Source organism: Lepisosteus oculatus, chromosome 9 (genome assembly GCF_040954835.1).
Source record: "Lepisosteus oculatus isolate fLepOcu1 chromosome 9, fLepOcu1.hap2, whole genome shotgun sequence".
Classification (NCBI taxonomy): domain Eukaryota; kingdom Metazoa; phylum Chordata; class Actinopteri; order Semionotiformes; family Lepisosteidae; genus Lepisosteus; species Lepisosteus oculatus.
In genome coordinates, this window is record NC_090704.1 from 19628594 (window position 1) to 19643169 (window position 14576).

General features: G+C 40.3%; 1 protein-coding gene across 1 annotated transcript; it reads right to left on the reverse strand.

The window, feature by feature from the left end:
* Window positions 1-2945: 2945 nt before the first annotated feature.
* Window positions 2946-13895, reverse strand: vcam1b (vascular cell adhesion molecule 1b). Its single transcript, XM_015339304.2, has 10 exons — window positions 13585-13895; window positions 13019-13288; window positions 12264-12575; window positions 11397-11660; window positions 9924-10190; window positions 8353-8631; window positions 7258-7569; window positions 6562-6828; window positions 5024-5281; window positions 2946-4704 (listed from the first exon to the last, which is right to left on the reverse strand). The coding sequence occupies exons 1-10, from the start codon at window positions 13628-13630 to the stop codon at window positions 4541-4543; spliced, it is 2439 nt and encodes an 812-aa protein (XP_015194790.2). The 5' UTR covers window positions 13631-13895; the 3' UTR covers window positions 2946-4540.
* Window positions 13896-14576: the final 681 nt, after the last annotated feature.

The window sequence follows — 14576 nt, forward strand, 5'->3', positions numbered from 1 at the left end:
TTCCCTCACTGTCCTAGCCAGCTCCATTTTGTTTATTTTCTTTTCTTTGGCACCACTCCAGTTCCTTACCCTTATCACGCTTCCTAGTCCCTCACCAAAAGCCCCCTGCTTTCAAAAGAATTATCCTAAATGTTACATCCCTTTTCCCCTAGACACTTGGGGTTGAAACACTCCTCTTCAAAATTAAATATTATTACTTAACACCTCAGCTTATGAACTTCCAGATTTCAGCCTCTGAAACCTGAACCACCTCAGATTTTTTGTTGTCCTGTATCACTCTTGTAAAACTAATTTTGTGAAGACAAAAAGATTAATTGAGAGCTATATTAAAACAAAGAATGAACCTGAGACACAATGCAAGATATAAAACTCTGTTGAAGATGCTGATAAGATGCACTTAGTTTAACGGTCTTGTTGCAAAAACAAAATAAAAAAAGCATCCTGTTTTCAGAATTCTTTTAAACTCTACAAACAGATTTAGACATGCTTTTAGAAGGGCTAAGTTTTTCTTGCCTCCTGTGAAGAAGCAGACTTCTGCCAGTTAATGGCCATCACCCCTCAGGCACCAGAGTTAACTCTTACTCAGTGCTTTTAAACAGTTACAGATTGTCAGCCTTCACTTTCAGTGTGTCGGATCTTGATGGGACTTTCAGAACTTTCTCTACTTTTTTCAGGTTGCTGATTTAAACTTCATGACAATTGTCCTAACAAACTGCTTTTGAGTCTTTTTTTGATAAGGCACAGCAGACAGTCCTTCCAGCAGCTGTGCAGGAACCATTTCCGCTGTCCTCCTGGTCAAATATTTAAGTTCACTGTCAGGGCTCCAGCATCCATCAATGTGAGCAACTCTTTTGAATAGACTGGTTGGGGCCATTAGTAAGTGAAGTCATGCAAAGCCAGTGTTTTTATTACCAGTTTCTGATTTTGTTAATCCTGTAATGATTACTTTTTACTCCCCCCACCCCCTCATTTGGTGAATTTACTATTCAACACTCTCACCCTTACAACACTACTGTTCTGGCACTGTTCATTTCCTCACAGTCAAAAGATAGCGTGAAATGTGGTTTCAGAATGAAAAATCTCCATCTTCTGAACCACTCAGCTTCAAGCAAAAAATAGTTCCAATCCTTTCTCTAACACAAGGGCAAGGCTTTTACAATATTGGAAGATTTTATGTTTTTAACTTTTAAGAAGCAATCCATAGAATGCAGTTGTTAAGTAAGACATGGTACATCTCCCCACCCACATACAGTACAGTGTGTCAGAAAAAAATAAAACATGTACAATTTGGGCACTGGAGGTGGTTTCCTGGCAAATGTCCCTAAATTGCCCTGAAACAGAAAATGATGTATAGTCATATTAGGAAGGCAGTGCATTCTCTGTGGTTGGGTCACAGGGTCAGACAAGATAATTCACTGCCAATTCGACCTAGACACCTGACTGAGCATTTGTATCTGGGCTTGTTGAAAAGGACTAAGAGTTCAGAACATCATCAGTCTGGAGCTAGTGATCCAGTCTCTGACAGTTGTCTGATCTGTGTAAACAGAACAGGCTGTTGTATGATCAACCTAGAGATCTGTTGGTTTTAAAAAATGTTTCCAATTACATATGTGCTTGTGTGTGTCTTTAAAAGCTAAAACTGAGAACATTTATTTTGGAAGAGAAGGATCTACAAGACAAAAATCCATTTTCTCTCAGTGTCATATGCAGGAGCAGTACCGTTAAACTGCAGTCTTATCAAAATCTTAGGTTCAGAGGCTCTCAGCTGAAATGTATTGTAATCTAGGACTAAACAAAAACATTGAGAACTACAAACAGCAGCATGGTAATCTCTTTGGTGTAACTCATACTGTGTATTAATTAGGCCATCCTCCAGGTGAAAATTTTAGACTGTATCATATGTTTTTTTTTACAGTGAGAGGAAACTTTAATGTTATGTTGATATAATTAAATATGAATGCAGTGTATAATACTGTCATGGATAAAGTTCAGAAAAAACTATTGACTACTTCCTCTTTAAGCCATGATCTACAAAAATCCTGAGCTTGCTGCCCACCAGTTCTACCCTGTAGTTGGGCAGACTGGGGCAAAATGAAAATTGACTTTTTTGTCCTCATCTTGACATTAAAGTCCTGCTGTTCCTGTCTTCATGATCCACACAGTGTCATCTTCACTGCCAGAATAATATGGAGTCTATAGTAGCACACTCTACGAAAAAGTTGAAAACGTTTCTCAGATGGATCACAGACAGGAAGAAATGAAAAATACAGAAAATATTGCTTGCATGTTTTGTTATTTTTTCTCTGCTTTTAATTACAAACCAAGACAGAATGTGTGGCACATTTTTACAATTTCATACTCCTCAACTTTTCCACTTTTTTCCAGGAATGAATGCCAGTAAGCCCCATAATGAACAGAAGTGAAAAAACAGATTCATGGTCTTCAACTTCTCTCTGGGCATTATTGGCACAGTGGCTCACAGCACACTAACAGTATATTTTAACATTTTTTTAAAACAGTATTTTTCCATTTTTCAGTGGTTGTCTCATTCTTATACTGTGCCTTTAATTTCATTTCCTTTGCCACAGCAGCTTTGTCCTTTATTTTCATTTACTCTGCCGTTGGAACTGAACTCCAGCCATCTTTCATGAGGCCCCTTTCCTCCCACTCTGCGCAGCACCCGAGTTTTTAAGGCTGCTTAGGCCAGTCTGGTGTTTTGAGGAAGTGTGTGTATAATTGGGGGAGGGGCAGATCACAGTGTGATTCCTCAAGAATGATAGCGAAAGCACTGTTGTGTGTGTGAGAGTCATTTTAAGACGTGTGATTTACATGAAACACCCATGACCTCACAGGACTTCCCCCAAGCTTTCCGTGTCCATCGAGACTTCCCCTTGTGGCTGCTAAGACAACAAGGGGATTCTGATCTTACCCACAATGAGAAGGAATTATTTTACAGTTTAAAAATAAATATTTATTTAGAAAAAAACATAGACACAGGCACAACGCAACATATCAGAAATGTACACACAATTAGGAGAACTCTTGACAGTTGAAACACTTGTATAAAATCACAGGGGATCTGGCTTCTACAGTGAAAAACTTGCTATGACATGCATCTCAAACAAACAAAAAACAATCAGGATTTTAAATGCACTTGTTGTTTACTCCTTCAGCTCAGTCTGTAGAGCTTCAGTTTGCTAGAACTGTCTGGCACCAGCTTGGTGGAAAGCGACTGTAAAATAACATTCGCATCATCCAGATGGGTGCTGTGAAGCACTTTGAGTGGTGTGTCCAGAAAAACACTATATACAGTAAGTGTGATTAATTATTATTATTATTATTATTATAACAGGTTTCAAAATCAATGACTGTGTGGATCAAATTGTTTTATTGAATTTGAAAACCTTTAGCATTAGCAAAACAAATAGACACCCTCCAGATTTACAATAATAAATAGGCTTTTAGTGTATGATCCACTAAGACAATCCTGGCAAAGTGCTGGAAAAAAAAATGATTTGGACTGCTCAGCAATCACAGGTGCTCTGACCCAAAGAAAGTGTTTAAACGACTGAGCTACAGTTCTTATTTAGAGTCCCTGTGCACAACGGGTTCTTGAATTGCACAATCTGCCAACAGAAAAACTGAACTTCATAACAGCCCTATCAAAAGCTTAGCTTAACAAGTGCTTCTTAAAACCATCTTCTTAACTTGCTCCACAAAAAAGTAACAATAGCTATGATATTTGGAAAAAAGTCTGTTACCGTACCAAATATGCCTCATTCCATTACATGGAATGTATATTTCACTTATTCTTTATCATCCAGGATATCAAATCTCACAACAGGGAATAAAGTCAGAAAATAATGTTAATATTGTTTCATATGCCCTAGACATGTATTAGACTGGCAAAGAGATACCAAAATATTTAATTGCTAATCTCAATATAATTATCACTACATTGTGCAGGTATTTTCAAATACATTCTTTCAATTCCACAATTCCAATTGTTTCTTATACCTACAGACATCATAGTTCATTTTTGCTTCTATTCTGTTTTTATCTATAGAAGCTGCAATGTGCGATAGCAAGTTCTAAAAATCACATTTGTTGTAACTTTAACCAAGAATAAAGTGGTCTTGCCTGAAACTAGCCACAAGCTTTCAAAACTGCTAGCACTGTTATGCAAATCTTTAAATTGTATTTAGAGTGATAGATGTCTGCCTTACAAACAGGCACTTCTCTGTAGTGATCTATCAAAATGTATCCAGCCGGCCCCTCAGTTCAGTCACTCAGACAAAAAGAGTGGAAGAGAGAGACAGCTCGCTTTTTAGTCCAGCTTTGCCTACACAGTTTACAGCTGCAGCTGTGACTCAGTCTAGCACTGTGGAGAGCAAAGTGCACAGTGCTTTGTAGGTCCTTCGTATCGTTACTGTTGTCCTTGAACTTTTAACATTCCAGCCCAGGGAAAAGGGTACCTTCCAAGTTTTTCTTCAGTTTTTTTGTGGTTTATCCATCTTCATTTTTGCCCCTTCAAAGGATACTAGACGGTGGGCGGATTTGCGTTGGCCAGTTTGTATGATCCTCTCATTCTGGCTTGCCTTAAATGGTGGAGTGCAAGACCTATGGTAGTTAACATGATAATAGAGCCGCCTGCAGCGATTAGCGCATTGTAGAGTGGAGGAGTCTGTGGAGCGCTGTATTTCTCTGGAAAGAAAAAACAAATCCATATTAATACATAAGAGGTCGGAAGAACAATGGCATGACAATAAAGGAAACTGGATAAAACATGTTGTCTTTAAGCATAATTAGTTCAGATTATCATAGAATAAGCCAAATAGAATATAAACCACAAGGTAAAAAACAAACAAAAAAGGTCCTAACTTTTGCCGTAAAATACTTGGCATTTTCCTGTTTTGGTGTGTTGGGAGCTGGCAGGAGCTCCTCAGCTCTTCATCACCTCCTTGATGTAGATGCATGCAGCGACCTGTCATCTGATGGCTAGTTGTGCTGTGAAGTCACTCACCCACACGGATGATGAAGATCTCGGTCTCGTAGCCCAGGTCATTGGAGACATTGACCTCGTAGAGGCCTGTATCATTCGTGGTGAGGTTGTAGAGTTCAAACGTCCCGCTCGGAGAGTACAGTACAGTACCATTCTCAACTTTCCTCAGGACGATGGCGGGGGGCGGGTTGCTGATGGTCTTGCACAAAATCGTGATGTTTTGTCCCTCTAAGACCTGTGTGGATGGGTATACAGAGACCGTGGTGTTCCTTGGTGGAGCTGCAAGAAACAGGCCCAGTGAGTGTGCTGATCTTTCCAAGGAGGAACAACAAAACCAACCCTCAGCAGCACAGCAAAGTCCAGCTTTCACCTCCACTGCTTAAGGAAACACCAACGGATTACTTTGTGACATGCTGCCCATATAATGGCAGAACATTATGTTTTGTAGTGCTTGTTTTTATTTGCTGCATGTACAGGCAGGTCTTTTCCAAAAGAGCATGGAAAGATATATTTTCTGTTAATGGATTGCTTCTTGCTAACATAAAGTGAAAAATATGGCCCTAAATGAATACATGCAGATACTTAATTCTGAATGTTTATTCCAGACAAGTGCCATGATACAATATCTGAATTAGGATAGGCATATGTGATCCATAAATACAGTAGGGTCTCAAACTTAATATTCAGAAATTTAAGTTTGCTTATTCGCATTTCAGTCTGCCAATACTGTCTTGGGTGGAAGAAGAGCAGAGTGGGATGAAACTGAGCTGAAGAAGTTAAGTGTAACCTTCTAATTAGCTGCACAACAGACTAAGATTGTGAGACGAACCTACAGTACCTAGTGAGTAGGCCTTTCCCCTTTTCAAGTACGCACTACCCAGCACCTGCATCTCAACATGGTCTTGTTTTTGTATTCAAACAGATGCAACCAGTTTTGCTTCGGCTGTAAGGTGTGCTAATAATGGGGGTAGAGAGAGAAAGTGCAGATATCTGCTGGACGCAGAGTAGGGATTAATGTTGTTTATTTCAGCTGATTAGTATAAGTTTGTGATAACTGTTCTTAAAGCTAATGTATTAGTACTTTAATTATCATAAAAGAGAGGGTTAATTATGCCTTTTAACCATACATAATGTAGTATATTATGCAACAGTATAGGGGTAGACTTGGTTATATATGAATTTGGCTTATGAATGTCGAGACCCTACTGTATATCTATTTAATTTTTGTATATAGGCATGTATGTCAAATGTATAATTTTAGTAACAGTATTATGTTCAGGATTTATCATTATTATTTCATAATTTAATTTATCATTGATCATTTAATAAACACCACCTTGTGTGATGTATGAAACTGCATATTGGGAATATGGGTTTTCATGACATAATGATTATTTTGTTACAGTGTTTCGGTTGGTAGATTAAAAGCAGAACTGTGATGACACATTTTTCCATTGCAAAACACGTCTTGAATGATCTCAGCAAAAAGAGAAGTGAAAGCTAGACAACATTTTCAGCAGTGGTACACTCCCATTCCAATTACAAAGTACTAAACTCACCATTAACAGAAATCTTAACGCTGGCTTTCTCGCTCCCAAACTCGTTCACAGCTTCACACTCATACAGGCCAGTGTCTTCCAGTCGTGCTGAGCTCAGGGTAAAAGAGCCATCGCTGGACTCCAGGAGCTGCTGCTCATTCTGGGTCTCTTTGCGCAGAAAGAGCCGCGCTGCTGAGGTGCTGTGTGTAGAGCAGGTGATGGTCACTCTGTCCCCTTCCTTCAGCTCTCCAGATGGGTCCACCATGATGGATGTGTTCTTAGGGGGCACTGTAAAAAAGAACCCACAACAATTATTGCTGTGCAGCCTGGCCACAGCTGTGGGGTTACAGCTACTGTAACTACCACTATCATCATTAATAATAATAATAATCTACAAAGAAATTCAGACAAGACAAATAATATCAGCTAGTTAACAAAAATTACTCAGCTGATTCATAAAGCAAAGTTTAATAAAGTAATATTTCAAACATCAAAAGTTTAAAGCTACCTCCTGCCAGTTGCTGAATTTCAGATTGACTTAGTAGCCAGGCAGGGGCCTGAGCAATTCTGATGCTCGGCTTGTGGTGCTGCATTGATATTTCCTGGAGTAAATCTAAACCTAAGTTATGGCAAAGCCCTCAGGGATGGGTCTCTTGGATTGGCAGAATGCTGTGTTTCTGGACATCAGTCCAATTTCAGTGAATACTGGTCACTCACCCTGCACAACTAGAGATATCAGAGCAGACTTTGTCTTCTGGTGGTTGGGGATGCCTTCCAAGTTCAAGTATGCCTTGCAGAATATTTGCTTTCCATTGTGTTCTGGACGAACAACAAATGTGTACTTGGAGGTAAAGATCTCAGTGTCAGTGCCATAGTACCGGTCCTCTGAAGAAAGCACCTCCTTGCCTTCCAGCCATTGAAGCTGCAGAATGTTTGCTGGGAAAGCATCATGCACAGTGCAGGTAAGAGTGACTTCTTCTCCTTCCTGAAAGGGCCTGTTGCCTTCAATGACGGGGTTGCTAGGAAGAGCTGCAAAGAGATAAACACCATAAACCCTCAGAGATGAAGTCAGCAAGAGCATTCATAGACAAGCTGTCATCAGACTACTCCAGAGCCTGCTGTGGCAAAGATATCCTGTCTCCATATAGTATGAAGCTGTCCGGCCAAATCACAGAATGTCTTGACATTTTCTTGATTAAAATGTGGTACTGGACATTACAGAACCAGCAACGCATATTTCTTTCATTATTTGTAAGTGTTGCATTTATTTCCAGATCCAGAACCTTTAAGCGTAAACCAAAGTTTGGTATGCAGTGCTGTGGGGGAGCTTTAGCCATTTGTGAAATGCTAATGTGTTCTGCATTAATGGCAAGAGCAATAACAATAATCATCACTTTAATTTTAGATTAAATCCAATTAATTCATTTCAGATAGAGAGTTTATTATATATCAAAATCCTCCTGTGTATGATACACAGAGCAATATCCTAAAAAGTCTGCCTGGAGAAAAACAAATGTCCCTTTGGAGAAAATAAGCTTACACTCAGCTGTATGGCTAACCACCTGATCACTAACAAGAGGAAAAACTCATGATGTTTAAGCACATCATTTGTGACAGAGTGTTCCTTTGGGCACCAGTTTGGTGTAGTGGGGAGGGCCCTGAACTACAGACTAGGAGGTCAAGGGTTTGTACAACTGTTGGCCAGATCCTTCACTTCAGTGATTTCTCTGCTCTGTTGGTGGTCATTTCAAATGAATATTTCCTCTTGAGTCTCCTATCAGGTTAAAAAAATGGATATTAAAAAACACTTACAGTAGATCTTTATGTGAATGGACCTGGTCTTCCAGGCTGACCCGCATTGCACCTTGCAGCTGTAGGTCACTTCATCCTCTATTGCCTTGGTGTCAAGGAAGAGATTGGACTGGTGGTCCTTAATCTCAATCTGTCCGTCCAGAGGCTTGTCTATCACGTGTTTCCATGTGAAGTCTGGAGAAGGGCAGCCCTGCGCCTGGCAGGTCAGGACCAGGGAGGATCCCCTCTCCACTATGAGGTCTCCCTCTGGGGGGCTCAGCTGCACCTCCAGGGGATGTGCTGGTGAGAGGACAGATGAAGATGTCACGGTTTGACCAGATGTAGTCAGTACCCCTTCAAATCTCTCAAGTCTCTAATTACAGTGCAGCATTTCAGGAAAGAACATACACAAGTTAATAGCACAAAATAACTTTGCGCCTTGAATGTAATGCATGGTTAAAAGCTACAAAATGCCACCTGAAAACAGAAAGAACTAACATTGTTCAGTTTTAAAGGTTAACAATCATATTTTCTCCTTGTGGCCATAGGCGTGGTTGCTATTCTTCTTTGACATTGTGGATATCGGTTACTGGCATACATCTAAAAATGAGGAGTTTAGTGTAGCAGAGATAGTTCATCTTTAAGTCACTTAAGGCTAAAAAGATTAATTTCCTTTCACTAACCCAAGGCTGCGCTCAGCTGTGTGATTGTAGTATTATAGTCGCTGGCAGCTGAGCTAATAATAGTCATTAAACACATCTATCATATCAAAATTCTCAAAGGAATGCAGGACCCATTGTGAGCCCCCGCCTCTCTCTTACCTCCAGCCCAAACCATAAACCACAAGCTCAGAGCGAAGAAAAACTTCGATGCCATTGCAGTACTCAAGATGCCTTAGTTTTGTATGAAACCCACAAGAAGTGTTTATTCTGTGTTGTTCAGCCTTAGTAAGCCACTATGCCCTTAAGCCACTGCTCTGCCTTTTTAACGTGAGCCAGGGGACGGAATTTCTGAGCAAAAATGTCACCAGCTCCCTGGGGGGGATGTTCTGTTCGTTACAGAGGGAAATTCCCCCTTTTTTACTGGTCCCTGTTGCCTCTGTCACCTCCCCCTTTAACTCTTAGTAGAATGACCCGAGGCTCCTACTTTACATTTTGCATCAAAACAGGTCGATGTGACCCGTAAAAAAAGTGAATGAATGACACTAGTCCACTTATCGGAAGACTGTCTGATGTTGACACTCAATACTGAAGCTATCCGATAGAGACCCTTCACTTAATATTTTAAGCTCCTCCTTCCTCAGATGGTGCTGTGTGTTTCAGATACCCAGTCTCAGACTGAGAGCCAGCAGATTTGAATAGTCCAACAAACAGGCTGAGGCCGACGCATTTAACCTGAAAACCCAATCTGCAGCTTATTTTGGAGAAGGTACATACTGTCTATTAAGTCAATGAGAGGAAAATATGATCTCTTTGCTGTCCATTCATTACCTCTCAGGTATAAAGAAGTATTGCATACCATTAATAGTACTGAAAACAGCTGTAATAGAAGTAGTAGTAGCTACAATAAAAAAAAAATGCTGTGGTACTCACCTTCAACAGACACATTAACGCTGGCTTTCTCGCTTCCAAACTCGTTCACAGCTTCACACTCATACAGGCCAGTGTCTTCCAGTCGTGCTGAGCTCAGGGTAAAAGAGCCATCGCTGGACTCCAAGAGCTGCTGCTCATTCTGGGTCACTTTGCGCAGAAAGAGCCACGCTGCTGAGGTGCTGTGTGTAGAGCAGGTGATGGTCACTCTGTCCCCTTCCTTCAGCTCCCCAGATGGGTCCACCGTGATGGATGTGTTCTTAGGGGGCACTGCAAACCAAGCATTGGGCTTTTCATCAGCACTTTTAATCACCAAAGCAATGCGCTAATAAACCAAAGCCAAACCCTGACACTTCAGAAACCACACAGGTCAAAAATATGATGAACCAAGGTGGGTGTTTAAGCTTAACAAAAAGCACAGGGCATGGGAACTCTGGACTCTGAAAAGGATAAGGTTGTAGTCACGAGGAGGGTGTGTGAAAGTGGCAGTGTGGCTCAAAGACAAACAACTGCCAGCTCTCAGGAACCACTTCAAAACCGTTCATTCAGAGAAACACTCAAACCAAGGCTTCTGGCCATGTGTGTTGGCAAAAGCTCTTTCACTGAACCCCTCAGTGTTGCCAGGCTGTGTGTTTCTTCCCCAACCACATAAACAAATCTGACACAAAGCCCAGCCCGCTTTGTGAAAGATACAGCATTAAGAAATGACAACACAGAGACAGCCCCCAAAAAGGAAAGATCCCCACTTGATTAACATCACCAGTTAATAAGTATGAAACAGTAAAACTTTGTGTGCTGTGAATGTACTGTACGTCAATCCCAGTGCTCATCCAAAAACTAATAACAACTGAATTGCAATCCATGTGTTTTTTCCCTTCACTGAAAACAGAATTAGATTACAGATACATTATGAAGAGCTAACTACTTTAATTTATGGGATTGAAACTACATTTATGACTGCATAATAACCACATTGGTGAAAATGTTAAGCTTAATTTTAACTTTGTTAAAACTGAATGCTATAATTAAATAGAAACCAGAGATCTGACACTGACTGATTCATGCTTCGTTAAAGCATTTTAAGTAATTAAATACCAACAGTGATAATTTAGAGAGGGGAAAACTACTGAATCTGTTGCTCTGGAACTTAAAACTACAGCAGGAACTCTCCCCCAGTGAAGACATATCTAAAGAGAAATCATGGCTTTAAGTATCTAATACTTTTGTGGGCATTGAAGTCATTTCCAACATAAATGGTTTCTAACAGCAGCGAAAGAAACATTAAAAAGTGCTACTAGCTGCACCAGTGAAAACGTCCAGCTAATGTATCTTCATTTCCCTAATCACACTTTCATATGTCTCTTTTCTGAGCTTGGTCAGATCTTAAAAATACATTAGGCTTAACTGTTTAACATATTTAGGATGAAAACACAACAGTTTTCAGGCTTTGTAAAGACACTAGACTGTTCTTCTCACCCTGGACTGTGATGGTAATTGTTCTGGTGTCTGTTCCCACAGCATTGCTCGCCTGGCATTCGTACTCTCCACTGTGGATACCCTGCGCCTGCTCAATAGAGAGAGTCCCGCTGTCCGATAGTGGTCCCTGGCCGCCCGGCCCCAGCTTCCTCCACCTCAGGTTGGCCGGGAGATCACTCTGGGCTTCACACAGAAGCGTCAGATTCTGCCCTTCTCTCACAGTGGAATCAGGAGTGCTTAAAACCCGAATAATCTTTGGCGCTCCTGTGAAAATAACAGCAAAAAATGCAGTCTTAATTTGATGCTTTATTGTGTGCGACATAGTGATGGAGAATACTGGAAAGTGTATTTGGTAGTGTTAGACCTTTACAAATGCACTATGCACGATACAGATCCCCTCTGTCTTCTGATACACTCTTCATTTCTTTTATTCCTTTATTCATTTTTCCTTTTTTTAAAAATTGTATAATGTTAGCATGCCCACAGGGGTTGGGCAGCCAGTTGACCTTGAACCCATAGAGTTTTGTTTTCTCCTTACTCAGGAGTTTTTGGTTCTTCTCATCTGTTTTCTTCTGGTCTTTTCTGTTCTGTATTCACAACATATATAGTATGGTCACTTGTTTTATTAAGCGCCTTGGGGCAACCTTGTTGTGAAAGGCGCTTTATAAAAATAAATTGAATGCTGTAGCCCTTGATTCTTAATTCTTAATGTCTAATATGAAAGGCCTAATAGAAACTGCCTTTGAAGAGCTGGTTTCAAGTGGACAGCAGCCTCCTTTCTTTAGAGTTGTCTGTTTTGCTGTTGTATAGCCATAAATGGTGTTGCAGCATGGAGAACTACAGGTCGGTCTTTAGAATGTGACTTACTCTGCAACTGTAACGTGGCGACTGTTTCCTTGGTAGCCTGATCTTCTGGTAGTCCCTCTACTTCCAGACGGGCTCTGCATGTCACCTGTTTCCCATCGTCTCCAGCTGTTGGCTTGAAGGTGTGAATCAAGGTGACAGTATGGGTAGCTGGACTATGGATTCCATAATCTGTACTAATAACGTTTTCCCCAAATAGCCACTGAATTTCCATTTTCTCGGCTGGGTAGACATCAGGGACCTGACAGGTGAGCGTAGTTGATTGGTTTTCCAGTAAATGTCCATTCCCTGAAATACTTGGGCTGCTAGGAAAAGCTGGAAAAATATAATTCAGTATAAATATAAAATCAATTTGTATAGTAGACTCTTCTATCCTAGGCTACCTATTTATCGCAATTTGTCACTTGTGGGTAATGGGAGGATGAAAATCGATTAGTGCCTGATCAGAGAGACATGGGAATATATCAGTGACAACCTACTGAAACACGAAAAATAATTTAAATATTTCACATAAATATAGCGTCTGATCTGAAATAACAGAAAAAAATGACACTCGGTCATAGATGTCAAGCAGTATAAAGGCTACCGTTAAATGTACTCTTACGTGTTTTGACCTGTGCAAAGGGATTGAAGCCGATTTTAAAGGAAATCTGCTTACATTTACACAAAAAGACAAGTTAACGGTTTAAAGCTAAATTATCACGTATCAATACTTGAATTGGGAACAGCGTACAACGAAAGAAGCATTAAGCACTTACAATATACATTGACTTTTGTCGACTGTTGTTTGCTCTTACTCCCGCACTTTACTTTGCACACGATTGTGTTTTCATGCTCTGTCTTCACCGGAGACAGTATCGCCAGGGACTGAGAGTCGCTATTCTGAATCTTCGCGTACAGAGGTTTGTCTTCCAGCGAACCCCAGGTGAACTGGGCTCCGAGACAGTTCGCACTGCAGTTCAGAACCAGGTCGGAGCCCACAATTGCCAATGGATTAGAAGGTTGCAGTTTAATATTAAACGAAAATCCTGTTCAGAAAACAAGCAAACGTATGAATACAATATTAACATTAAATCCTGCGTAGTATTCCCATTAAATTATTTTATTAAAATATAGTATAAAGCACACTAGGGCTAAATCACATTTAAGTGCATAGCATATGCATACTTGCTAAATATACACCCGCTTTTGTCAGGCGTAGCAGAATTATTAGCTTATAATAGTGTAGAAAATAAGCATTTTTCAGTCTTTTATTCTGTTTCTCCATTACTGCACGTAAATGTGCCCAATGTACGTTCGCATATCGACGAATAATTCTACTTACCTCTCTGCGCGATCAAAAGGATCGAAATAAATTTAATTAATGCCATTACGAGAAGTTTTAATGTGCTAAGATTCCAAAACGAGGTGCAATCAAACGTGTTACGATGTGGATATCAATGCCGCTCTTTCCACTCCCTGTTCTTCTGGTGTGGGTTTGTAGAACTGTTGCTGGGCTTATTTATAGGGATTAAAGGGGATTCCATTGAAAATAAAAAAAGAATCATTAACACTCCCTCAAAATACCAGACGTGTCACGCATGAATTCCCCTAAAGAAATTTCGTCTGTCCATCGCTCCCCCTTCCGTACGCTGCCGGAATATACACAGTTCCAGGCTTTTGCAGGCTGAGACAATGGGCACAGACGAACACAGACGGCTGAAACAATTAGCCAAGCTATCACACACAGCCTGGCACAGAAAGCTGCAAACCCGTCCGAAAGAAGTGGTATCCCGCTTTGCAGCCTTCAATTAGGCTTTTTCGCAGTTCTTGTTTGTGAATACCACTGAAGACGACGCGACAGCAATCCAAGCTGGAGTTTCCTAAACAGATGCAAACGGGATATCATTCTTCTCACTTATTTCTCATCCTTATTAAAATGAAAATCCAGTTACTTTGTATTAATAAGACAAGCATCATCCTCACTACATAGGCAGATAGCTCAAGCTCCGCTTGCGCTGATCTTTCACTGTGGCGTGCTCGATACTGTATGTCATATTTTTAGTTGTAATAATTAAGTATGCTTTAACTTACTTTTAAAAATAAATTAAATTTGTTATTGTCACAAAATCACAGTGATGTGGGGCCAGTATTTTAAACATTCAACTTGTGGAATAGTGCTTGTCAGAAATTTTTGATTTTTGCAGAGCTAAATGTTGCAAGCTACACCATTATTCTATAAAAGCACTAAAACACATTCAGTCCAGACTGGCAGCCTCACAAAGGAGGGAGGGAGGCTGTTTTCCCTTTCTTTGTGAGTGGGAGTGAATGTGCTTG